The following is a 25,530-nucleotide window of genomic DNA, read 5'->3' on the forward strand; positions in this document are numbered from 1 at the left end:
CTTCATAACTGAAGGTTATTGATGTCCGGATCAAATTGAAGCAATGTTCCTCCCCGCCTTCTAAGAGCCATAGCGATTTTATTTTTCCACTTACAGGGCTGGTTGGGATGTTATTACGATAATGTTTATTTTTTATTAAATATTTTTATTTGTATAATGGGAAAGGGGGTAATAAAAGTTTATTGGGGCATTTTTATTAGTTTTTTTTTTTTTACACACATTTTAGATTGCATATATTACTCCCTTAGGGGACTTATATATGCAATGCTCTGATTGCATATACTGATCTATGCTATGCCATAGCATAGCATTGATCAGCAAACATCTCTAAATAATGGCCAAAAATTGATCAAATCAAAACAAACGTGGCAAAAAAATAGCAAATGCAGTGTAATATTATGAAAACAAAAAGGATCACCTCTTGCACTTTGTAGCTGTAAAAACACAGGTTTTACGACCCATTGCGTTTTGTTTGCATGCCTCCAGGTGCATGCTGTTAAAGTTCTGTGATGTTATTTACAGTCTTTACTAGCCACCGCCCCAATACCATAGCAGAGCTATGGTCGGCGCTCGCTTGCTCCTCGTTCCTTACTCGCTGCCGGCACCATTACACGCACCAACAGCAAGCAGGTAAGAGCCGGGGGGACTGCAGGGATCGTCTGGGCTAGATTGTCCGGGCAGCCCATAGAAGATAACGGCGGTTTGCTGCTGCCAGTCCTATTACACGGAGCGATGGCAGCAGATCGCTGCTATCGTAATAAACGATTTTTCAACATGAACAATGATCAGCTGACATTGTGCATATCGGCTGATCATTGTCTTCTATTACACGAAACGATTATTGGCCGTTACAGCTGATATCGGCCGCTGATCGGTTCATGTAATAGGGCCTTAACCCTTTCCCGCACGAGGACGTAACTGTACGTCCTCGTGCGGGTGTTCAGAGCGGGGCCGCGCGGCGACCACGCTCTGAACCGCCGCGATCCCGGGTGCCTCATGTAGCCTGGGATCGTGGCTATTAGCGGGCACGGTCCGATCGCCATGCCCGCTAATTAGATAATCTATACAGCAAAGATCTCAATGAGAGATCAAAGTGTATATACTAGAAGTCCCCCAGGGGGGCTTCTAGTATATGTGTAAAAAAAAAATAAATAAAGTGTTGTTATCAATAAAAAGCCCCCTCCCCTAATAAAAGTCTGAATCACCCCCCTTTTCCCAGGTTATAAATAAAAGTAAATAAATAAACAAACAAACAAAACATGTTTGGTATCGCCGCGTGCGTAATCGCCTGAACTATTAATCACATTCCTGATCTCGCACGGTAAACGGCGTAAGCGCGAAAAAATATCCCAAAGTGCAAAATTGCGCATTTTTGGTTGCATCAAATCCAGAAAAATTGTAATAAAAAGCGATCAAAAAGTCGCATATGTGCAATCAAGGTACCGATAGAAAGTAAACATCATGGCGCAAAAAATGACACCTCACACAGCCCCATAGACCAAAGGATAACAGCGTTATAAGCCTGGGAAGGGAGAGATTCTAAGGGACATATATTTGTTAACAATGGTTTGAATTTTTTACAGGCCATCAGATAAAAGAAAAGTTATACATGTTACATATCGTTTTAATCGTAACGACTTGAGGAACATATAAAACATGTCAGTTTTTCCATAGGACACACAGTGTAAAAACACAGTCCCCCCAAAGAAAAAGAATAGTTTTTTTTCAATTTCACTGCGCATATAATTTTCTGGTTTCGCAGCATATTTTATGCAAAAGTTCAGCCTGTCATTGCAAAGTACAATTAGTGACGCAAAAAATAAGGGCTCATGTGGGTCTGTAGGTGTAAAAATGCTATGCTATGGCCTTTTAAGCACAAGGAGGAAAAAACGAAAAAGCAAAAACGAAAATTAGCCTGGTCCCGAAGGGGTTAATGCAGGGGATTTGGAGCTTTGTTTCACTGTCCACTATAAAGATTAAGGAGATTAATCAGCACATTACTCAGGACACCAAAGTGAATATTTACTATAAATGTCATAAGTGTCATACAGATGTTGCATGTAAATAATATAGATTGCATAACAAGACTTTAAAAGATTATTTATTATATGCAAAAAACTTAAATACAACCAGAGTCTGATTGTCAAATAAGTAAAAACATTTCATTTAAACTTTTTTTTTCTTTTAGTTACATAAAATATTTTGAGGAATATTTACTAAGAGACGAGCTGATGAAAAATAAGACAGTGATCAAAGATAGATGATGTCAGACATAAAAAAACACACAAAAACAAAAAGTAAAAAAAAAGTCGAGTGCAGGCATAGGACAACCAAATGACATCCTATCATGTTGATGCAAAGAACAACGTTGAATATTGTTATCTGCAATACAGTATTATTATAAGGCATTTTTTGATATGTCACAGAAATACTGGGCCTCATTTATCAAACCAGTCTAACAAAAAACAAGCTTTAATATTTTATAGGCAATTATAAAAAAAAAAAAAAAAAAAAAAAAAAAGATTCAAGGGTTATTCCCATCAGAGAATGCTATCCCCTACTCATAGGGAATAATGCACTGATCTGGGTTCCCTCTGATCCAAAGCACAGAATAAAGATAAAACTCCATTCATTTTCTAAGGACGCCAAAGATTTCTGAAATCGAATGGTCAGAACAGTTTGTCAGACCCATAAAGAATGAATTAAGTACCAACAGTGCACACCATTCATTCTGAGAGAATGTTACCCACATAACATGCTCAGATGACAATACCCCTTTAATTACTATGGAAAATTAGGACTTTTTTTGTTAGAACATTTTGATAAATTCCTCCCACTTTGCATAGCTTAGGTTCTCTTCACATGCGCACTGGAATGCAAGAATTGTACAGGAACCAACGTGTGGACAACTAATCAGAATCTTCATCATCAAGGTATTCTTCTGCATTGCTGGACGTTCGTACAAGGCCTGTGAAAACAAAGAAGGAAAATAAAGAGCTATCAAAAAGTAAAATATATTGAATAGCCAGTTTTTGTCCATCTCCAGCTTATAAGAAAAAAATATTCATGCCCATGTAGCTGTCTTCACCGACAGTAAAAGGTAAACAAGAGTATGAGGATACGTTCTCACAATATACTGGTCCTCATTTGGCCATATCCTGATTAGTCCCCGCTTGCCTACTCTTCATCGCAAGGATAAAGGTCTAATTGGTACAGCTAGGTTTTGATTTTTGGGGCAGAATTTGCAGCAAAGTACTAGAGAAAGGAAATGTTTAAGTGCTTTGAAGCATACGTATTACCAACAGAAACTTTTGGAGAGAAAAAAGAGAGAAGAAAGAGAGAAGAAAAAGAGAGGAGAGAGAGCGCGATTGTAGTTTGTAGTTATATACTTAGGCTAATCTGGCGCTTTGGAGCAGTGGGGGCAGGGCTACTTCAAACTACATAGAAACAGCACCGAGGATAAAAGGTAAGAAAAAGGGATGGTCTGAACAGAGTTCGGTTCGGGTTCGTATGAACCCGAACCCTCGGTAATGATTCCCGCCTGGAAAACTGGGATACAGCCATAGCCATAGGCTGTATCCCAGTTTTCGAGGCGTTACTCCCGCTGTATCCGCCCGCTCCACGGAGCGGGCAGACAGCGGGGATCTGCTGCTGAGCGTTTGGGTTCATACGAACCCGAAACTCGGCAGGTTCGGACCATCCCTAGTAAGAAACTTACCTTCATCCTCAGCGCCCTGTGCACAAAAATGTCAGCAGGTCAGATTCCTTTAACCTGCTGATCGTTTCCCTTCAAACAAAGATTTAGAGAACATAAAGTGTGCAGCAAAACAGACTTTACCTTGTCCCTGTCTCTTTTTAAGCAGTGAGGCACATTGTGCATTTGTAGCCATATCCAAGGCCAACTTTTTCTCATTATTCCGTAGATCTGTTCTTGCACCTGTAAAAAAATAAAAAATAAATAAAATCTTTCTATGCGAGTCATACACATCTGAGGACATATTGATGTAAACAAAAATCAGTGCTCGTAAAGGCAACAATATTAAGTGCTTACTGCAAAACAGCCACTGTGCATTTTTGACAGAGCATATTATGGTATATACTATATTAAAAAAAAAATAAAATAAAATAAAATAAATACAGCACAGACGCAGAAACCACACTTTACGGTGAACAGAGCTAGAAAATGTTGGCTCCAGCTCCTGTTTACTTGAATGGGGGCTGAGCTGCTGTAACAAGGCCTGGCCACTATGCAGTAAACAGAGCCCACTGCTTCAGGCCCTGTATACTGTGCTGATCAGCAATTGATGGCCTATCCTGTGGATGGATCAGCTATCCATTTTTCACAGAAAACACCTTTAAATTGGGGAATTTTATATGTCTACAATTTTCCACTTCTTGTTCAATATTTTTTTTTTAAAAACAATTTTTTTCATAAATAACATATGATTGATTCTTTTCTTATATGGGTATACTTTTAGTAAAGTATGAAATATAAATTTGTATATATATATATATATATATAAATAAAATAAATAAAAAAAAAAATTTCCACTCCTAAACATAATCCAAACCAAATCCATAAAATGTCCCTATACTTCGTGTTTAGCTAAACTTATTGGAAATGACAGATTGTGTTAACAATCATGGGTGAAAACATGCCTTTAAATTGTTGGAAAGCAATGATTTGATTCCCAAAGACATTTAACCCCTTTATATCAGCCATAGGGCTATATACGTTCCTGCTGCCGATGCCCCGTGCAGCAGGAGCGTATAAAAATGTCCCTGACTGTGAAGGCGTTATGTGTGCAGGGCCATTTAAATTTTGATCAGCCCCGAACACATTAGTGTCTCTGGAGGTAATGACAGGCAGCCGTGGTCACACAGCTGCCTGTCATTACCCCTTAAATGTAATGTATGTGTAGCGATGGTGGCATTTAAGGAAGTCAGTGATAGATAAGCACTTGTCACTGCCTGATCGGGTCCCAATCACTTACTCTGTTAGGCAGAGGTAAAACACCTCCATCCTGTTGGATCGGCGATCTGTGCATAGAGCCTGCTCTCAGTACTTATCAATGCTATGCTATGATCAGTATATGCAATCTAAGTATTGCATATATAAGTCCCTACTTATTACCTACTTTCCTATTCTACAAATAAAAATATAAAAAATAAACATATTATATATCGTAGCGTGCAGAATTGTCCGATCTATTAAAATAATATTGTTCCCCCACTTAAAACAGCGTAAACAAGATTTATAAAAAAAACGATCAAAAGTTTTCTTTTACACCACTAGGATACCATTAAAAACTAGAGATCATGGCGCAAAAAAAAAAAAAAAAAAAAAAGACACCCCAACCAGCCCTGTAGCTGGAAAAATAAACATCAATGCCCTTTGGTCATGAAGGGGCTAACCAATAAATGTTTCTATATTATGTTTCTTTGGCTGAAAAGTTTTCCACAATATTTTGAATGTAAATGCACCAAAAATAATTCTCCAAAAAAATAACTGGTTAGGCCAAAAATAATTATTGGGGACAATTATACTCTTCTAAACCATTGCAGAAATGGGCTGTCAGGAATCTCAAAGAAAGAAAGAATCCTACGGATGGTGCTAGCACTAACATCCTGCTGATGAAGTGGATCAGAGCACACTTAAAAAGGACAACTCCGCTTCCTGGTTAGATTATGGGAAGCGGGATGTGACAGGGCCACTCATCAGACAGCAGCTGAGGTCGGATCCTGTTACGGCCACTGACTGGCTGAGCCGCCCTGTCATGTCATGTCCTGGGTCCCCTCTCTAACTAGGAGGTGGACGAGGACCAGTGGACTGGAGCAGCGGTACGCAACGTCAAAGCTGGATCTGTGGGGTTGAGAGCATGTTATTTCTTTCAGCCTCCCCCTCCCTGCTTGAAGTTGTCCTTTGATTATATATTTTTCAACAACAGAAAAATAAGTAACATTTAAATGTACCTTTTAAGAGCAACAATTCTACAATGTCGGCATATCCTTTCCATGCAGCAGCGTGCAGAGCGGTATCACCAAGCTTGTTCTGTGGGATAGAGGCAAAAATCATACATTTTTAATACATTATCCCTAACTCAGCCTTGTATACAAAGGTCACATTTAGCTTAGTATGTCTAATCATCAACAGATGGTCAGTCTGTTACTAAATAGAGATGAGCGAACCTGCCGAGGTTCGGGTTCGTATGAACCTGAACTCTCAGCGTCTAATTCCCACTGTCTGCAGCCTCCGTGAAGAGGGTGGATATAGCGGGAGGACCGCCTGGAAAACTGGGATACAGCCTATGGCTATGGCTGTATCCCAGTTTTCCAGGCGGTCCTCTGGCTGTATCCACCCTCTTCACGGAGGCTGCAGACAGCAGTAATCAGACACCGAGAGTTCAGGTTCATATGAACCTGAACCTCGGCAGGTTCGCTCATCTCTATTACTAAACAATCATCAGCACAAGTGGCCGGTTAAAGAGAATTTGTGACTGGGCCCTTGCCGTCCTATACACTGTCAATCAGTGGTGGATAGGCAGACTGAAGCAGCAGCTTATGAATATTGAGGGTTAAAGAGTGCAGGCTTGCACTAAAGTCCCAGAGAATGTGCTTTTCCAAAACTGTCACAAAGATGTAAGAAAGTCCCGGATTTATGGTCTTTCACAGTTTTAAAGTGTAAGCACCATTTTAAAAACTTCTGACATGTCATAGTGATATGTCAGAGGTGCCTATTGGTTGGGGTCCAGCTGCGGAGAACCCCGCTGATCGCTAGAACGAAGGGGCAGGCATACGCACATGCTCTGCCCCTTCATCTATGGCAGTATAAGCTCGTATTAGTCTACGGGAATTCATCTCCCTGTAGCGGAGCCAAAGCGCATGCTTCCGTACAGGCACGCCCCTTTAATTTAGCGATCCGCGGGGTTCTCAGCAGCCAGACCCGGACCAATATACACTTCTGACATGTCGCTATGACATGTCAGAAGTTTTTTAAAAGGGTAGTTACACTTAAAGCTGCTCATAGAGAGGACAGTATACATCTGGTGACAGATTCCCAGTGCATTGTAGGTGTATCTACAATGGACGACGTCCTGGCTGCTGTGAATAGAAAAGTAACTTTGTCCAATGTGCATACTTCCATATGCTTCTTATTTTATCCCTGAGACAGTCATTAAATCTGGTCACTTTAGAGTACACAGTAATATCCAGTTTCACAGGAGAACGAGAAGTGTATTACTAAAAGTAGATGTAGGGAATACAGAGACTAAACAGAAAAGACCTCTTCAACTCTGGTCCATGACATGTGAGTATAAAGCAGTGTATTGCTTAAAAATATTGATAAACAAGAGACCCCTGCATCTGTAATATACTGTAATGTACCATACATACACATCTTGGTAATATGTGTCCACAAAAGCAAAGATCTACTATGTGAAAAGCTGGAAAATCGTACCTGTTGGTTAAGTTCAATGTTTTGCTGTGTCAGCAAGACGTCTACAACATCTAAAGGATTATAAATAAAACAGGTTTAGGAAAAGTCAGAAAATACTGAAAAATTGGAGGCATTGTGAGCCCTACTCTACACCTTCACCCATGAGCAACTATGATGACTGTTAGTGTCCAGTGTATGGTGACTGTTAGTATCCACCTGTATACATACTGGCCGGCCATTACTGCTTGTTGACCAAGTATTTGCTTTTTTGCAGTTCCAACTAGCTTCTCTACCATTGTTCTGTAGACCATACCAGAATATTCAGGTTTTTGGTGAGCTGCCACATAATTCTATATGTCAGTCATAGGAGCGGACTGCCTCCCCAATGTAATTATCTTACTAACCAAAAACCACGGCAAACACAAAGATGTGTAGAGAGGGATCGGGAAGGTATTAACGTTATTATCAATTTAACCCTGTGGTGACAAAAAAATGTATTATTGGTCTGAAGCAGCCCGATAAATAACATTTTCGAATTTTAGCACAATCTGCATAGTACTTACCTCTCCAACCACACAAGCACCAATTTCAGACATGCTAAATGACACAAATGTGTTTTGCTTGAGCGCAAGATGCTCAGACATTAACATGTTCCCATCATGCAGAATGTATATTACAAAAAAATAAATAAATCATCCCTGGCTGCCAATTTTAGTTGGTTCTTCCCTGGCCCTATCTGCTCTAACAACAAATTTTCTATGGGCGTTATCACACATGTACACAATCTGCCTCTTTAGGTATAGGAAGGATGTTACATTTAGGCTTAGGGTACAATGGCGATTTGTGGTTTTGCATCCAGCCTGCCTCTCATTAGGTCACTGGTTAAAGGTTGGATTTTTTTTTTTTTTTTTGAGACCGCGGCCACTTGTGGGTTGCAACACGGTCCTGTCATTACCCCTTAAACGCTGCAATGCATATCGATCGCGGCATTTAAAGAAGTCAGTGATAGGATAAGCACTTGTCACTGCCTTATTGGGTCCCAATCACTTACACTGACAGGCGGAGATAAAACACTCACCTCCGCCCTGTCGGATCGGCGATCTGTGCATATGGCACAGGGACATGCCAACACTTATAATTGGTCAGTGTTTTTTACTACTGGAACTGCGATGAGAATAATGAGCTGAGAAAAGCCTTCGGCGGTGTATTTTACTTGCTTGCTGCAATCTCCATCCAGACGGCTCCATTTCGGGTCACTAAATGGAGATGATTGACAGCAGGGAAGGGAAAACTCTCCCTGTTCGTTCTCCTGATTTTTTTATTTTATTTATTTAATAATTTATGGATGGGTACACTTGAAAGGAAATTGTTTATAACTCTGAGAGTCTATTCACACATACAGGATCTCCAGGATCTCCATCTCAAATCTGTAGCAGATCCTGTACATGTGAATGGACCGTTAAAAGGTTCCTTGTAATGTACAATCTGACAGTTCACATGAACCTACAAAACGGTCAACAATTTGTCAAATTGCGAAAACAATATGCATGTACACTGTATAAAAAGGTAGCCAACAAGCCATTCTCAGTTTAGTACTTTAGTCCTAAACAAAAGACAAAAGTGTAAACTGTAGAAGACCAGCCACTGAAGAGTTACCTCTATGTCCTCCGTGACATGCCCAATATAAAGCAGTGCTTCCAGCTTTGTCCAAACCATTGACTCCAACTCTGTTTTCCAAACACTCTCGCAACCAACTAAGGTTACCTGGAATTATATAAAGCAGAAGGATATTTATTCTTTGACCGATATAAGAGATACATAAAAAATAAGTGTCAAGATGCTGTCATCTTGCTGATACACTGAAGATTTAGCTGTATAAAATGCTGCTGATCCGCAGCAAACTCCCAGCTCAGACGTGGTCCTAGCAAAGGGGAACGTTCCGTGCTTCTGGTGTGCTTAGTTCACAAAGTATTGCCAAGACTGGAAGTAACTATATCCATGCCAGCACTAGGTCTGAACAAGTTTTTCAGGCTTCAGAATGTTTTCAACTACTGACAGTAAAGAGATGTTCAAATTATAATGACCTTAAAAGCTCCGTTAAGGAACGGCGGTCTGGTACACCACACTTACCCCTTTTAGCTGCTTCATGCAGTGGGTTATCAATGGATTCCGCCTGTTCTGCAACTGGAAAAAGAATGTTCAGCAGTGAGCTTCTCATTGTAACTGCAAGAACATGCAACCAAAAATCAGAAATAGAAACACTGAGGTACACAAAGATTCGGGACACCTCATATCTATAGGGCAAGTTTTGATGTGTTCACCTGGCTAGGCAAGGCAGAGGTTTGGCAGTTCTGTCAGTGCATGTGGATTATTTGTAGTACAGTACATACCAGTCATCTGAGAGCCCAGGTTCTGCAGGCATGTAGCAGAATTTGGAAATGATAGGTTAGGTGTACACAGTCCATCAAGTTCAACCTACAGAAAACCAACTGTACTGACCCAGAGGAAGGCAAAAACCCCTATGAGGCAGATGACAATTACCCCATCACAGGGAGAAAATTATTTTCCGACTCCAATGGAATAATCGCTGGATCAATGTCCTATCACCAGAAACCTAATGCTCGTAACTTGTAATATTATAGTTTTCAAGAAAAGCATCCAGCCCTCCTTTGAATGTATTTAGAGTATTAGCCATGACAATATCATGTGGCAGAGAGTTCTATAGTCTAACTGCTCTTACAGTAAAGAATCCGCATCTGTGCTGATGGTAAAACCTTCTTTCCTCTAGACGTAGAGAATCCCCTCTTGTCTTGGTTACAGGCCTACAAGTAAAAATATCACTACAAAGATCTCTGTACTGTCCATTCAAATATTTGGACATTGTGATCAAATTGCCCCTAAGCATCTTTTTTTCTAAACAAAAAAGCCCCAGTTTTGCCAACCTGTCCTGGCACTGTAATCCACTCATTCCCTTAGGGGTGCTCCAGCGTGGGGGCACTTTTTTGGGGGGACCGGGGAGGAGGTGGCTGAAATAAAAGACGTCAACTTACCTCCCCGGATCCCGCCTCCTTCACTGAGTGGCTGAGCGGCCCTGAGACGTAGCGTCTCAGGCGGCGTCAGACACCAGGAAGCGGCCGGGAACCGGGCACCGGAGCGCCGTGATGCGGGACCCGCCGCTGGAACCGGGGAGGAGGTGGCTGAAATAAAAGACGTCCACTTACCTCCCCGGTTCCAGCGGCGGGTCCCGCATCACGGGCAATTTGATCACAATGTCCAAATATTTGAATGGACAGTACAGAGATCTTTGTAGTGATATTTTTACTTGTAGGTCCCCCCAAAAAAGTGCCCCCACGCTGGATAACCCCTTTAATGACCTTGGTCGCCCTCCTCTGCACCCGCTCCAGTTTAGCCATGCCCTTCTGATATACTGGTGCCCAAAACTGTGCACAGTATTCCATATGTGGTTTGACTATGTTCTCATCTGCAGCAAATATGCCTCTTTTGATGCATCCCATTATTTTATTACTCTTGGCAGCTGCTGCTTGGCACTTAGGTTCGGTAAACTGAGCACATAATTGTACTTGTTATTTCTACTGCCCAAGTGCATAACTTTACATTTATCCACACTAAACTTCATTTGTCATTTCTCTGCCCAAGCCTCCAGCTTCTCCAAATCACTCTGTAATATGATATTATCCTCCTCTGTGGTGATTACTTTACCCAGTTTAGTGTCATCTGCAAAAATGGAGATTCTACTCTGTAGCCCCTTTACAAGGTCAATAATATATTAATAAGAAATTGACCCAATACTGACCCGTGCGGTAACTCACTAGTAATTGAGACCCAATCTGAGTTTGTCCCATTAATGACAGGAAAAATCCCTGTTATTATAGAATCTTTAAAGCCTAACTATAATTTCAGTAGCCAAAAAATGAAATTCCTCAAATAAAAAGCCCTCGTGTTACCCTTTAAAAAGAGCCCTAAACTGATCCCTAAATTGATAGCTTGTACGCTTGCTGAGATATCCCCAGTTGTTTGGCTCAGAAGAATAAATTAATTTTCCCTGGCTGAGAGAATGTGGGCGTGGCCTATCCCTCCTCTCCCTGGCTGGGTCCCTCCATACACTGAGCAGCACCTTAGCAGATGTATCACACATAGCAGGATTAGATACAGCCCCAACATACAGTATCACAATGTAAGATTAGATACAGAGCTCCAGCAGATGGTATCACACACAGTGGGATTAGATACAGTCATCTGCTCTCATAACACTGTAGGATAATGTCAGCCAGACATGGGGAGGACCTGCTGCAGACATCTGATAGTGAATGTTATTTGTACTATGGAAGGACTACAGCTGTGTTGTGCTGGGACTTGTAGTCCTCCCCTCAGTGACTCACTCACTTTCCCTCATGCAGTACATTGGAGTGATGGTGGCACTGGATACACTTGTCTCTCCATCCAGCTCTTCCCCTGCGCTGCTTCTCACACACAACACCCTCAGCTCTGCTTAGTCAGCTCTGTGAGGGGAGGGGGAGAGCGTGCTGCTAGGAGGTGGGGGAGGAGGTTTTGTTTATGTTTCTCTCGGTGTCAGGGCTGTTATCTGATCCTCCTGTCAGAGTCCGTACACTCAGGACGGATCTGCAGGGAGGGGGCGTGTCCAGCAGGAATGCAGAAATAAGTCACAGCCAGAGAGGGCTATAAGGGCTTAATCAGCCTTATGTATTTAAAAAACTGTTCATTTTAGGTTATTAATGTATATTGCAAAAATTCTTATCATGACCTAAGCTAACTAAAACTGAAAGGTCAAAATATTTTATAGTTACGCTTTAAATATTAGGAATAAGGGTCTGTCTGGGCCGGGGGATTTATGGATTTTAATGTTAAGGCGCCACCTCACTTCTTGTTGTGCACGGCAGGTGAAATTTATGAGAGGATTTACATCACCACTAGTCATGTCATCTGTTATAGGATTCTCCTCTGTAAATACACTAGAGAAGAATGTATTTAGTAGATTGGCCCTCAGCCCAGCTGCACCCCTTCCCTACTGTAGGCCTGTAACTGACAGAGAAGTCGTCCAAGTTCTCCATGGACACAAACCCCTCTATCCTACACCAGCTTTTAAGCCACTTCTTTACCTCCCTAATCTAAGCGGGTTGTCACTTTGCTGTGACTCGTGGTACAGGTAAAATTTCGAAAAATATCCCCTTGGAGGTCCTTTTCTTAAAGCGTAACTGTCATTTCAGGGCCATTTTTCTGAAAACATTAAATATCAACAGTACAAGCGATTTTAAGAAACTCTGTAATAGGTTTTATGTTCCAAAAGAGTTTCCTTCTTTACTGAAAAAGCAATCTCCCAGCCTCCCCCCTCACATCAAATGAAGCAGGATTTCTGTCTCCATTATGTGGCTATGGAGAGGGGAGGGGCTGTTAGGAGTGACTGAGTACGGAGCAGTCCTGCAAAGCATAACACCCTGCAATCTTCTCTCAGTAAGTTCATAGATAAGCACTGACCTTTCTGACACCTGAATTTAGCGTTTTAGGTGCCCAGAGAGTCTACAAACAGCTGACCTTCATGTCACCTCTTCCTGCTCCCTCATCTCCCTCAGCCCCTCCCCCCTTCATAGGCTTACAATGGAGAGAGCAGAACCCGTCTTCACTGGCTTCTCTGTAATGAAGACGTGTTTGTCTGATAATGCACAGAGAAGAAGTCAGGGGGGGAGGCTGGGAGATTGCTTCTTGAGTACAGAAGGAGGCTTTTTTGGCTGATGAAACCTATTACAGAGTTTCTTAAAATCGCTTATACTACTGATTTCTGCAATAAAAAAAAAAACATGACAGTTATGCTTTAAGCTTCCTGCCTGAAATCGTTAATAAGGACCCTCCACCTCCCTCTAACGTTATCACTGGTGCCAATGTGCACCATTACTGCTGGGTCATCGCCAGCCTCTTCCAGTAATCTGCAATGTGACGAACTCAAGCGCCAGGTAGGCAACACACTATTCAACTATCCTGATCCTTTTGACAGATTGCCTTGTCTGTCCCCCACTACCAGTACCTGTCTGGCCTGCACTCCTATTTCTCACCTTACTAAAGCAGAGACCCCCCTGGCTTTCAGAGGCAGTGTCCTGAATGTCATATGAAATCAGGGAGTACCCAATATGTATTGACTGTATAGTAAAAATTGCTACGTCTGAACACTAGAGAACACTACTATAGTAGGATTTCAATATATACAGTATTATATATACAGTATATATTTATATATTTTTTTTTATGTCTCCAATCTTTGCATCGCCCTTTTTGAGTTTCGGGTACACGGCACATCCCCTCCACTTTACGTTTTCTTCATGAAGTTTAAAAACTGTAACCTTAAAATATGTCAACAAAACTAGTGCAATAAAGCTTTATTACATTAAATGCTTTTTGACGATCTTCAGATACAGCCTTAAAGCTGGCCATAGACCTAAAATACAGTAAATGCTGGCTAAAAAAACTATTCAATTGGCAGCCATCTTTGTTCATTAGATTCAGCCAAATGAGCTGATTATTACTACTAGATGAGAACAGTAATAAGTGACTATCTATGGCTAGATAGTCACTGCTGAAAAGATGAACTTTGGCAATAGTATAACAGTGTTTGGTTCCAATCTGGCACTAATAAGGAGAAATACATTTTATTCTGCCGATTCCTGCATTTTAAAAAGCTAAAAATCAAGACTTCCTTAAAATCAAAAAGACAGGGCCTAACAGTAAGGCACCACATGAGAGTCTCCCATGGCCGTAAAGTGCATTGTCTGCATGAAATAAGTCTATGGACACTCACACGGTCCACAAGTTCTGCTTTTAGTAGGTGCGGCACAGTATGTGATGATAAGACTGGGTTACTCTTATATGTATTTAAATACTAGTTAGTTTGCTTAGAAATACTGTCTTAGTGCACTGACAACCGTCAAATAGCTATGGGGGAATGGAGCTGAGGACCTGGGCGATACCTCTGGCCAAGAACCTAAAACAAGGGGACAAGGAGTTATAGTGAAACATTTTATTTTACAGTGCATTGGAACATACTGGTGCTCTAATATCTATGGTTTGTTGCAAGTTGTACACTGTCTAAATGTTAGGGCTACCTATAATTTGAAAAACTTCTGTTTGGCTTCCTGAGGAGCACCAAGTAGAAACAAAGGGTCACAATACTTAGCTGAGCAATTCTGTCACTTTTTTTTTTTAGCACAAGTGGGAATCTGAAAACCTGGACCCAACCAACCCAAACTTCATAGTAACTGTGTAAAATAGATAAGTATGCTTTCAACATCTACATCGTTGGATTGCACTTAAAAGGGGTATTCCCCCCAAAAGCTAAAAAAATAAAATGTTCCCAAACCTAACTGGTCTTGCTCACAAGTCCCCCCAAATATTTTGAGCAATCTCCTGTCTTTCTAGCTGCTTCCGTTCCATAGTTACAAGTTTTTTGAAAAGCCGAACTATATCCAACATGGCGCTGGCCAGAAAACTACATCTCCCATCATGCAATGCTTATGCCTAATTGGTCCATGATGTAGCAGAGCTGATATCTATATCCACAAGATATAGCAGAGTTGAGTTGAGGCAGCGGAACAGCAGAGGTGAGGCAGCGGAGTAGCAGAGGTGAGGCAGCGGAGTAGCAGAGGTGAGGTAGCAGAACAGCAGAGGGGGGCGCACTATGCGCTGGACCGGGGGGGGGGGCACACTGTGCGCTGTGGACTGTGCTTGGGTGAGAACGGGGGCAGGATGGCCGGCCGCACTGTGGACTGTGCTGGGGTCAGAAAGGGTCCACAATGTGCCCTGGACGGGGGCACCGTGGGTGAGAAGGGGGGAGGGGTTTAGAGTTGGGGGCCACACAGTGTCGGAGGGAGACAGTGAACAGCAGCTGTCACTGTCTCAGTGTCCTCCCTCACTTCAGTGAGCCAGGTGAGAAGCCAGCCCATTGAAGAGACGGAGGACACGTGATGTCGAATCCGAGGGTAAGGGCCAAGAGCAGGGAGCGTGTTTCACAACAAATGAAAGCCAAATGACTACTTTTTTTTTTGCCTAAAACACCTGCAATATAAATTTTATAGCTTTAAAATGGATACTTATTCCTTGAACCCATAAGCCACAAAAAAACATCAGAGTTATTTGGTGGTAAAGATACATGTTAGTCCGATGTGGGTGACACAGGAGCATTGAAGAGCCTTACCATAATTACTCGGTATGAGTCCAGTTTTTCCTTTACAGGTGCCCTTCCACCAATTGGTATCACTCTGGGAAGAAAGAAACCTTTACAGAAACATTTTACACACATTTACAAAAAGAGTACATTGTGATTAAAAAAAATAAATAAACAAACTAATTTACTGCTGCAGCCGTGTAAACAAACATAGTTGGCAGAGAGGACCAGTATAGTGGCCCTGTACATAGTGAGGATTATATGGGTAAATATAGCTTCATTTTGCACTAACCTGGTCCAGAAAGGGTAGATAGCAGAGATGAGCTACTGCTCTTGAACTCCACTCCGGGTGCCTGGAAAGGTTGGATACAGTCCTGGGAGAAGTTTCCCTTGCATCCAGCTTTTTCAGGCACCCGGAGCAGAGTTTAAGAGCAGAAGCCTAAAAGCAGAAAGCCAAGCACAACAAAGCACTTCGCTAATACTGTAAATTCCCTCATCTCTAGTAGATAGCTTTAAAAAAACAAGGTATATGCGATCTATGTGACATGGCGTTCTTACACGGTGCATGTATCAATTTGTATATGAAAGTACAGTACGGTATGTAGTTTTACAGACTTTGAGCAGTATATGTCTGACCAGTGCTATAAGAAATCTCAACTCTAACGCTGTCTGCGGTGTTATTTGAGTGTTTAACGCTCTTTTCCAATAGTATAGGTTTTGATAACCTAATAAATAATAATAAGCTTTCTAGTCATTTACTGAACACATGGAGAGAGGTTTCTCGTAATGTCCTACTAAAGCACTAGTCTTTATTTCAGAAATGCTTGCCTGTTTTGAAGTATTCCCTAAATGTCTTTTGGAAGGACTGTTTGAGCAGTAAAATACACACACTCTGGTGCTTATAGATCATCGTATTACAAGATCTAATAGTACCTTATATATTACACTGGTGGTGAAAGTCTACTATAGTGAAAGCTGCCTTCTGCAGTTCTTCACTCTCTCATAGAGCAGGGTCCTGAGTAGCCCTTTAAAGATACATACTAATGGCCGTATTAGACGGCCCAATCAATATAGTAAACAAGCGCCAATCTGCTAGATCCGCCAATTACATGGCTCAATGATTGTGCAGCAAGGGCTTCATAGACATTGTTAGCGATGTCCGTGCAGCCCTTGCTTTAAAGTAATAAGTACATACGTTATCCTCTCCCTGCAGCCTCAAGTGGAATGCAGAGCTGGTTTCTGAAGTGACAGGCTGCTCAGCCAATCACTGGCCGTGCATCAATATTACATGCTGCAATTCGCACCCAGCCCCGATCATTTAAGGTCAGGACCTAAAGAAACGATCAGCTGATGATCTACCAAATTGGCCTGATTGACCAAATTTTTCCTCTTTTCTTTTCCCATTCACACTCTGTTCTTCCCCTCCCTATTATCTCCTCAATTTGGCATGTGTAGATATAGGGCTGAAGAAGGAGAGGCCTCCCCCGTCACTCTACCCTCAGCACTGCATTGTGCAATGCTCTTCTTCTATTATCAGAGGTCATTTGGTAAATGAAGTAGTGAAGATTGTGTTAGAAATAAAAGCAAAAAGACAGACTTACCATATCTGAAATGTAAAGAATATCCCCTTCATCGAAGTATAGTTCATCAGGCTGAGAAAATAGAATAGTAAACACATAAAAATAATTTAACTGGAAACAAAATTAAAAAAAATCTTGTACATGGTAAGGACACTACTGCCCTTGTGCAATACGCCACCTACTTCACAAGCAAGGCACAGACTGGTGATAAACCTGCGACTTCTCACCAGTCCAACACATGGCTTCTGCACACTAGACTAAAATCATATATATGTATAAGCAGTAAGTGTTCATTCTTTTACAGCAGCCAGGAACCGTGGTTTGTGAGTGAGGCAGCCACAACCTATTCTCATTTCTTTACTAAATACGCAGCTGATTTTATTCAGCTGAACTTTTTACACTATTACTACTATGAAATAATAGAAGAATTACAATTAGAAAATAAATCACATACCGTTCTAGGCTCAAAAGTGTACAAAGCCCGAAAAACTTTTACTTGCCCTGTAAAAAGAGATCAAAGGTGCATGTTAATGCTAATGTTAAATTAGACAGATCATCCAAAAGATGCAAGTATAGTTACAGTATGTACGTGTTACTGTAATGCTCATAGAATAAACTAGCTCTTTTTTTTAAATATTAATTGTATTAACTAGTGCTTTTCTAGCTAAAAGGTGTGCATTTAAAGGCTACCGAAAGAAACCCTCTATTAGATGTAATCTTGAGTTTTGTTGCAATAAGGCTTTGTCAGCAATCTTCCTTCCTTTATTCATTCACTTTCACAGCCCCAAAATTTAGTTTGATTCTTCTCATGTGGGTACGTCTTCCCTGAAATGTTGGGTTTACACATAGTGACTAAATACTTACCAGAATACCATTTGCAGCCAAGCCCAGGAATTGAACCAATGCGGTAAAGACTTAATGGAAACATTTGCCCCCTTTTTTTTTAGTTTTTTCCCTGCAACTGGTTTTGGCTAAGAAATACTGACCAATTCCTAATCCAAATAATTGTTTATATCAGATATTAGGCCTGTATGTTCAGGAGTCTACAAAGTTTGCTGTGTGCCTGCTCTGCTTCCCTTCTATACTGGCATAAAGCCCATGTGTTTCTCACCTACAAACTGCCTTGTGTGTGCCTTCCTCCCTATATACAGTCTGTGTGAGTTGCCCTCCAAGTAAGCTCCATCAGGTCTCCGTGCTGATCTGTTGTGCAGAAAGACTACTTGGCAGACTTATCTTTCTCCGAGATGACAGCTCCACTACAAGGAAACTTAACTATTACACAGTTTCCAATTAAATCAATAGGCAAGTCTATGTAAGAGGGCCTTGGTACTCACAAAATTAACTCTGTAACTACTCTCCTTAAGGGCACTTTAATAATCAGCGGCATTAGCCACAGCTTCCACGTAGATTCCTAAGCTGCAGGTGGCACTTAAACTTGCTGCTTTAAATAGTGGGTGCTGCCCTCAATTAGCCTGTGCTGCCAATGAGCAACTGGTTGTTTCACAGGTTAAAAGCAAACCATCAGCCACCTACTTAGAGCAGTAAACAGACATTGACCCGTCAGGTCAGTGCTCGCTTGCTCCCCTGCTCTTTAGATCATCCAGGTGGCCCATGAAAGACAGCAGCGTTCTGCTGACGCCCCTTCTATTGCACACAGCGATGGCCAGCAGACCATGCTTTAAGACAATGATCAGCCAATATTGTGCATGTTGGCTGATCGATGCCTTTTAGCATAATCTATTACACTAAACGATTAGCGCCTGGAACGGACGATCATTGCTTAGTGCAAAATTACCCTTAGCATTTGCTCATTCGTCAGCTAATCGCTAGCCCTACTCAATGTCAATTGTTGTAAATTTGTGTGCAACCTTTTTACTTCGATGACACAGCTAGCTGACAACTCTAACACTATGGTTTTGCATCTATCATGACCAATTTATGATTTGCGACTTTAATGAAAAGTCACATTTGCCAAAGGCAAAACCTAGAACGCAGACGTGCACCTCAGTTAGGCCCCCTTCACACGTCTGTGTCAGTTTTTACTGTCAGGAAATCCTGATAAGGAGGCCTCAAAAGGCATCAGGAAAGTATCAGGAAAGCATCAGGATTTCCTGACAGTAATTCGTTTTTACCTTCAGGAAACCATCAAGAAAAACCTTCAGGATTTCCTGATCAGAAAAAAAAAAGAAAAAAAAAAAAAGAAGTGTTCTCAATATGGTCTAGTATGCCAACATACATCTCAAGTACCCACATCGCCCCTAGTGTACCCTGCAACCATCTCCACCTCATGTACCCTGCCACTGCGCCCCCCTCGTGTACCCTGCCACTGCGTCCCCTCGTGTACCCTGCCACTGCGCCCACCTCGTGTACCCTGCCACTGCGCCCACCTCGTGTACCCTGCCACTGCGCCCACCTCGTGTACCCTGCCACTGCGCCCACCTCGTGTACCCTGCCACTGCGCCCACCTCGTGTACCCTGCCACTGCGCCCACCTCGTGTACCCTGCCACTGCGCCCACCTCGTGTACCCTGCCACTGCGCCCACCTCGTGTACCCTGCCACTGCGCCCACCTCGTGTACCCTGCCACTGCGTCCCCCTCGTGTACCCTGCCACCGTCACCCCTCGTGTACTGTGTCACTGTCACCCCTCGTGTACTGTGTCACTGTCTCCCCCCTCTTGCCATGTGTCATCCTCTAATCTGTTGAATCTGCTAGAGCAGGCAAGAGACCGGCGGTAGCATCAGGGTGTCCTGTGATGAGGTTGGGGGTTGGTTGCCGGCAGGCTCACAACCCATCAGGAAAGTGCCCATGATTCCGGCACTCCCATAGACTTCTATGGGGGCGTCCGGGCCGGAATTCCGGACAAAAATAGGACATGTCCTATAAAATCCGGATCTATTTTCCGGAACGGACACCCTTCCGGAAAAATCCGGAAGGGTGTCCGTGACTAATTAAAGTCTATGGGTCCGGAACGGTTTTTCCGGACATGTGAAGGGGGCCTTATAAAGCAATTTGCCAGTTCTAAAGTGTAACTTCTTGAAAGACAAGTACAGGGTATGAGTACACAGAACTTGTGTAAGAAATGTTGCAGATGATAATTCCCCCCACCCATAAGACGACTCTACTGCATGCACTATATAGTCCATAGGGCATTTCTTTAAGAAAGAATTAGAAAATCATCAATTACACATAGCATGCCAGTAAACTCAGTAACAACCTCACTATGCACATAGGCAATCCAGCTGCCCCGCCTGCCCTGGTATACGATGAATCACTTGTGCCGGCTGATGCTGTAACACCAGGACAGGAAGCAAAGGAAACAAGTTGAGACATCTTTCCTGCACCTCATGCCAGTTCCACCCTGCACAATGTACTGAGCAGATACGGTCAGCATTGGAGCCTTCTTTCCTATTTATTTGTACTCTCATTCCTGTTCCCCTTCTTATCCCACCTGTGTATGGTATTACAGCTCAACCCATAAGCATCTAATCCGGGACAAGCCCTTTTATTATAGATCTGTGATGTATACAGGCCAAACTCTACACAAAAATAATCATTTTAGTAAATTAATAAAATAATGTGAACAAGCAGACTCATAAGTAAAGCCTAAGTATCTTCACTCAGTTGTAGTCAGGAGCCTGGTACTGCCCTTAACTCCCTGGCTCCTGAGTGATGGAGGCAGCAGCAGCCTATTGCCCACTTGACACACCGTGAAATTCACCCGGATTTCTAATCAGTAAATCCAGGTAAACTTTCCGGACCATCAGGTTCTATTAGACATGGATATCCTTCATGGGCAAGTGTCGCCCACCGGGTGCTGAAACAGTCCTAATAAGGAGCGCAGTGAAATGTGGCTCTGTGATTGACTGGGCCAAGTGCCATTGGGCTCCCAGCCCTGTCAATTACTCTTGTGGCCACAGGCAGAATTATACTTCCGGCAACAAGAAGTATACACTCAGCATTGCAGGAAAAGATGATGTCAGTCGTGCACATGCAGCACCAGAAGACAGAGGGAGAGGCTGGAGGAGGACACCACTGAGGCCTCCCTTTTTTTTTTTTTTTTTTTTTTTTTTTTAACTTTTTGTACACTTCTCTATTTTTACAGCCAGGGAACACTCATGGTTTTCTGCAGCCTCCTGAAAGGCTTCAGGATCAGTGTTTCCTGAAGATAAACAGCCACGTAGGTGTGAAGGGGGCCTAAGTGTCTCTGCGGGACTGGTTGGGAATCATGGGAACTGTAGTTTTGCAATAGCTAAAGGACTGAAGGTTTGATACATGTGCCTTACAGGAAAAGTGCCTATATATAATGTGGACATGGCTGGTATATGGTGCAGGAGTGGAAAATTCCAGAATGTTGGGATGACTAGAAAAATCACTGCCATGAAATATTCTAGCACCATGTATGCCTCAATGTGCCCCGGTACAGGACCCTGAAGAAACTCCTGTCCTCCACATACAAAGGGATTCACCAACACCAAAAAGATCCTTCTGATACTCCTTTCTATCTTCATTTTCTGGTTAGAGCACTATACTTTTTTTATTCTAGGTTGACCATTATTATTATTTTTTTTTTATTTATAATTTTAAGATTATAAAAGTAACACAAAATAAAAAGAATTATGGTGCTTTTAGTCCGTCCGTAGCCCTCTATGAATTATGTAATTGACATCAAGATGAGGAAGCTGAAAAGTTTCACAGAAACAGCAAGACAGGAAAATAAATATAAGAAGCATAGCAATCCAATGTGGAAGTACATAAGGTATGGCGCTCAGCACTGCTTCATATGCTCAAACAGATGCTTTTATTCCATCTACACAGATGTGGGACGGAGACACACAGGGGCGACTGTCGTTTCATGGGTTTGCCCATGTGTTCCCATCCCACGTCTGGATGGAATAAAAGCCTCTGTTTGAGCATATGAAGCAGTGGTAAGTTCCGTACTTTATATACTTCCACATTGGATTGCTATGTTTCTAACATTTCTGTTAAGAGTTAGGTTATGTGCACACTGAGTAATTTTGACGGAAACTCTGTTGCGGAATTCTCAGCTCAGCACATCTCCGCCTGGGTCATAGACTCCATTCTATGCACGGGCGGATTCTTTTATCAATCCAAAGAATTATCAAATTCATTCCTTGGATGGATGGCGGAATCCGCCTGTGCATACAATGGAGTCTATGAGCCGTGCAGAGACACGCACGCCTGCCGAAGTCCACGGGCGCTTGCTGAGAATTCTGCAATGGAGTTTCCGTCAAAATTACTCAGCATGCACATACCCTTGTACTGAGCACCACCAGGCTCTATAGAAGCCAACTCCAACCAAAAGTAGTGGAGGTGCATCTGCTGGAAAATCCTGCTTATAGGACGGGTGTGTGTTCGAGTATTGCCAAGGTTTGGTTCTCTTGATTATTGGAAGCACAGCGGTATACACCTTGATCTGCATGTTACTGTTCTCCATTTATTCTTCATTCATAGCAGTGTATGAGAGGGCAGCTCCACCATTGTGTACACATTGGCTAATAGCAATACACTGCTGTACAAACATCCTCTTTTCCACTTCGGCTCATACCAAACAATATACTGTATGTCTCAGACAACCAAATTTACGGGCAGAGGAGATTTATCAATGTTTTCACCAGAAAACTAGGTAAGTGGTGACCTTTTTTGCACAGCACTGCCAATTTTTGTGTAAGACACAGGAAAAGTCATACATTTTGCCGCAAACTAACAACTGCTCAAAAATATGCACCAATTTTACACCACAGCCTGCACAAAAACATTGATAACGTCCTCTCTGGGTGTTTCCTTAGTCCCCATTCACACATCCATAGTGCTGCACGTAGCCGTGGCCCTGCAGCTACGGACAGGACTACAGAAATGCATCTGGGATCATCCAGATTTAGGCTAGGTTCACACTGCGTTTTTGAAATCTTTTTTTTTCATCCGTTTTTTGCGAAAAACGTATGAAAAAAACTGATGCATTTGTGTGCATCCGGTTTTTCATTGACTTCCATTGTAAAAAAAACGGATCAAAAGGGATCCGTTGTTTTTTAACGGACACAAAAGTAGTGTCAGCTACGTTTTTGTGTCCGACAAAAAAAACGGATCTGTTTTGATCCGGGTTTTTTTTACAATGGAAGTCAATGGAAAAACGGATCAAAACAAATGCACACAAATGCATCTGTTTTTTTTTTAATGTTTTTTTGCAAAAACCGGATTGCAAAAACGCAGTGTGAACCTAGCCTAACACGGACGCCATTCATTTTGACTTGCCTGTTTTTTTTTGCTGTATGGATCACGGGCCTTGCACAGATTCGTAACACCTAGGGATGTGTGTATGGGGCCATAAAAATTAGTCGGTCGTGTGAAAGGGGCCCCAGGACTAATCCACACATCTGGAACTGTTTGAGTCTCTGCAGCAGACAGAGCAGCGCAATGTCACTACTGTGCCGCGGAGATTCAAACGCTTTACCCACTCTCGGCATAATACTGTTACATCATGCCAGGTGGGGAACTCTCCATTACAGGCCTTCCCCGTGCAGAAGATCTGCAAAATTACGGGCATGTGAATGCAGCCTTACACTAATAGCTATCTAACTGTGTCAGCGGTTTGGAACCTAAATTGCAGCTGACAGATTCCCTTTAAACCAGGTCAGAGAATCATTGACCCTTAGATGCCTATAAAGTTTCCTTCTACATATAATAAACCTTACATATGTACTCTGGTCACTAACAGCTACTTTACCACATATGTGCTGTCCTTCTATCCTGCACGCACAGTATGTCATAATCAGAGAAGTCAGATTACAGTTCCTCTTGCTAGTTACAGCACTAACCCCTCCCTACTACAATCTAGTAATACAACGTGTAATCCCCACACCAGCCCAGTGGTTACAGCAGGATGACACCAGGAAACCCCCAGTACTCACAGCAGGAACCCCCAAAACACCACCCCATACCCTCCTAGTAATCAAAGCCACGAACCCCCTAAAAATAAATCTTCATCTACCTCCCCCTGGCAGAAATTCTTTCAAATCAACTGAAGTCAGAACATAGAGATTTGTAACAGACTTCAATTTAAAAAAGCCTTCCAGTACTTATCAGCTACTGTATGTCATGCAGGAAGTGGTGTATTTTTTCTAGTCTGACACAGTGCTCTCTTCCGCCACCTCTGCCCATAACAGGAACTGTACAGAGCAGTAGAAGATTTCTATGGGAATTTGTTACAGCTCTGGAGAGTTCTTGAGATGGACAGAGGTGGAAGCAGAAAGCACTGTGTCAGTCTAGAAAGAATACACCTCTTCCTGCAGGACATCCAGCAGCTGATAAGTACTGGAAGACTTGAGATTTTAAAATAGAAGTAATTTACAAATCTGTATTAAACTTTCTGGCACCAGCTTATTTGAGAGGAATACATTTTGCCGAAGTACCCCTTTAACACAGACTGACAGCTGCTTTGTACCGTTTCTGCCCAGCAGGAGCAGTCAGTTACCACTTCCACCAAGAAAGATGGAGAATGATGCTTTCTCTGACTATCTATTTCCATGCATTTCCTATTTTCTGGGTGGAATCAGATGTATACATGCCAGGCTCTAAAATGGACTAAGGCTTCATTCACACGTCCACAATTTTGTGAACCTTACGGACGGGGAAGGCCTGTCATGGATTGTTACCCCGCGGCTGGCATGATGTTGATACATCATGCCAGGTGGGGAAAACAATCCATGATAGGCCTTCCCTGTCCGTAATGGTGCTTTTAGACGGAGCGATAATTCGCCCGATCGCACGATTAACGATTTTGAATGAACGATGTGTTTTTTTATAATGATCAGCGTTTAGACGGAACGATACATCGTACGGAAAAATCGTTTAGCGTTTGTTTTGCGATCGCTTAAGCCTATCTCACACATAGCTTAAATCGGTGAATGACTGTTTAGACGGAACGATCTGCTAATTTTTTGTGAACAACGAACGACAATTTAAGAACATGTTGAAAGATCAAAATGAACGATTTTTTCGCTCGTTGCTTGATCGTTCGCAGCGTTTACACGTACGATTATCGTTCGAATCTGATCGTTATTGCGCTAATATGAACAATAGTCGTTCCGTCCAAAAGCACCATAAGGTTCACAAAATTGTAGATCCAGCCTTAGTTTTAGCTAATAGAAAAAAAATGTTCCATTAAATAAATGTCCAAGCAGCTTTCATCCAGGCTTCAATTTTTGATAAAGAGAAGAAATACTACAGTCTGGATACAAACAGAAAAGCATGTCTAACAGGAAGAGTGCAGAGGGTGTGAGGGACAGAGCATGAACAGACAGGCCACACA

At 42.3% G+C, this 25,530-nt stretch overlaps 1 protein-coding gene across 1 annotated transcript in view; it reads right to left on the minus strand.

Annotated features, from left to right (window-relative positions):
• Positions 1 to 2,083: 2,083 nt before the first annotated feature.
• OSTF1 (osteoclast stimulating factor 1) overlaps positions 2,084 to 25,530 on the minus strand; it is a 29,755-nt gene continuing 6,308 nt past the window's right edge. Inside the window, exons 2-10 of the mRNA XM_069961826.1 lie at positions 17,658 to 17,704; positions 17,225 to 17,275; positions 15,654 to 15,717; positions 9,566 to 9,619; positions 9,092 to 9,199; positions 7,457 to 7,506; positions 5,974 to 6,052; positions 3,839 to 3,937; positions 2,084 to 2,968 (exon numbers count right to left, since the gene is read on the minus strand). Coding sequence (XP_069817927.1) covers positions 2,910 to 2,968; positions 3,839 to 3,937; positions 5,974 to 6,052; positions 7,457 to 7,506; positions 9,092 to 9,199; positions 9,566 to 9,619; positions 15,654 to 15,717; positions 17,225 to 17,275; positions 17,658 to 17,704 — 611 coding nt within the window. The 3' untranslated portion in view covers positions 2,084 to 2,909. The remainder of the gene's footprint in view (positions 2,969 to 3,838; positions 3,938 to 5,973; positions 6,053 to 7,456; positions 7,507 to 9,091; positions 9,200 to 9,565; positions 9,620 to 15,653; positions 15,718 to 17,224; positions 17,276 to 17,657; positions 17,705 to 25,530) is intronic.

The sequence above is a fragment of the Dendropsophus ebraccatus genome, chromosome 3 (assembly GCF_027789765.1).
Source record: "Dendropsophus ebraccatus isolate aDenEbr1 chromosome 3, aDenEbr1.pat, whole genome shotgun sequence".
In the NCBI taxonomy this organism is placed as follows: Eukaryota; Metazoa; Chordata; class Amphibia; order Anura; family Hylidae; genus Dendropsophus; species Dendropsophus ebraccatus.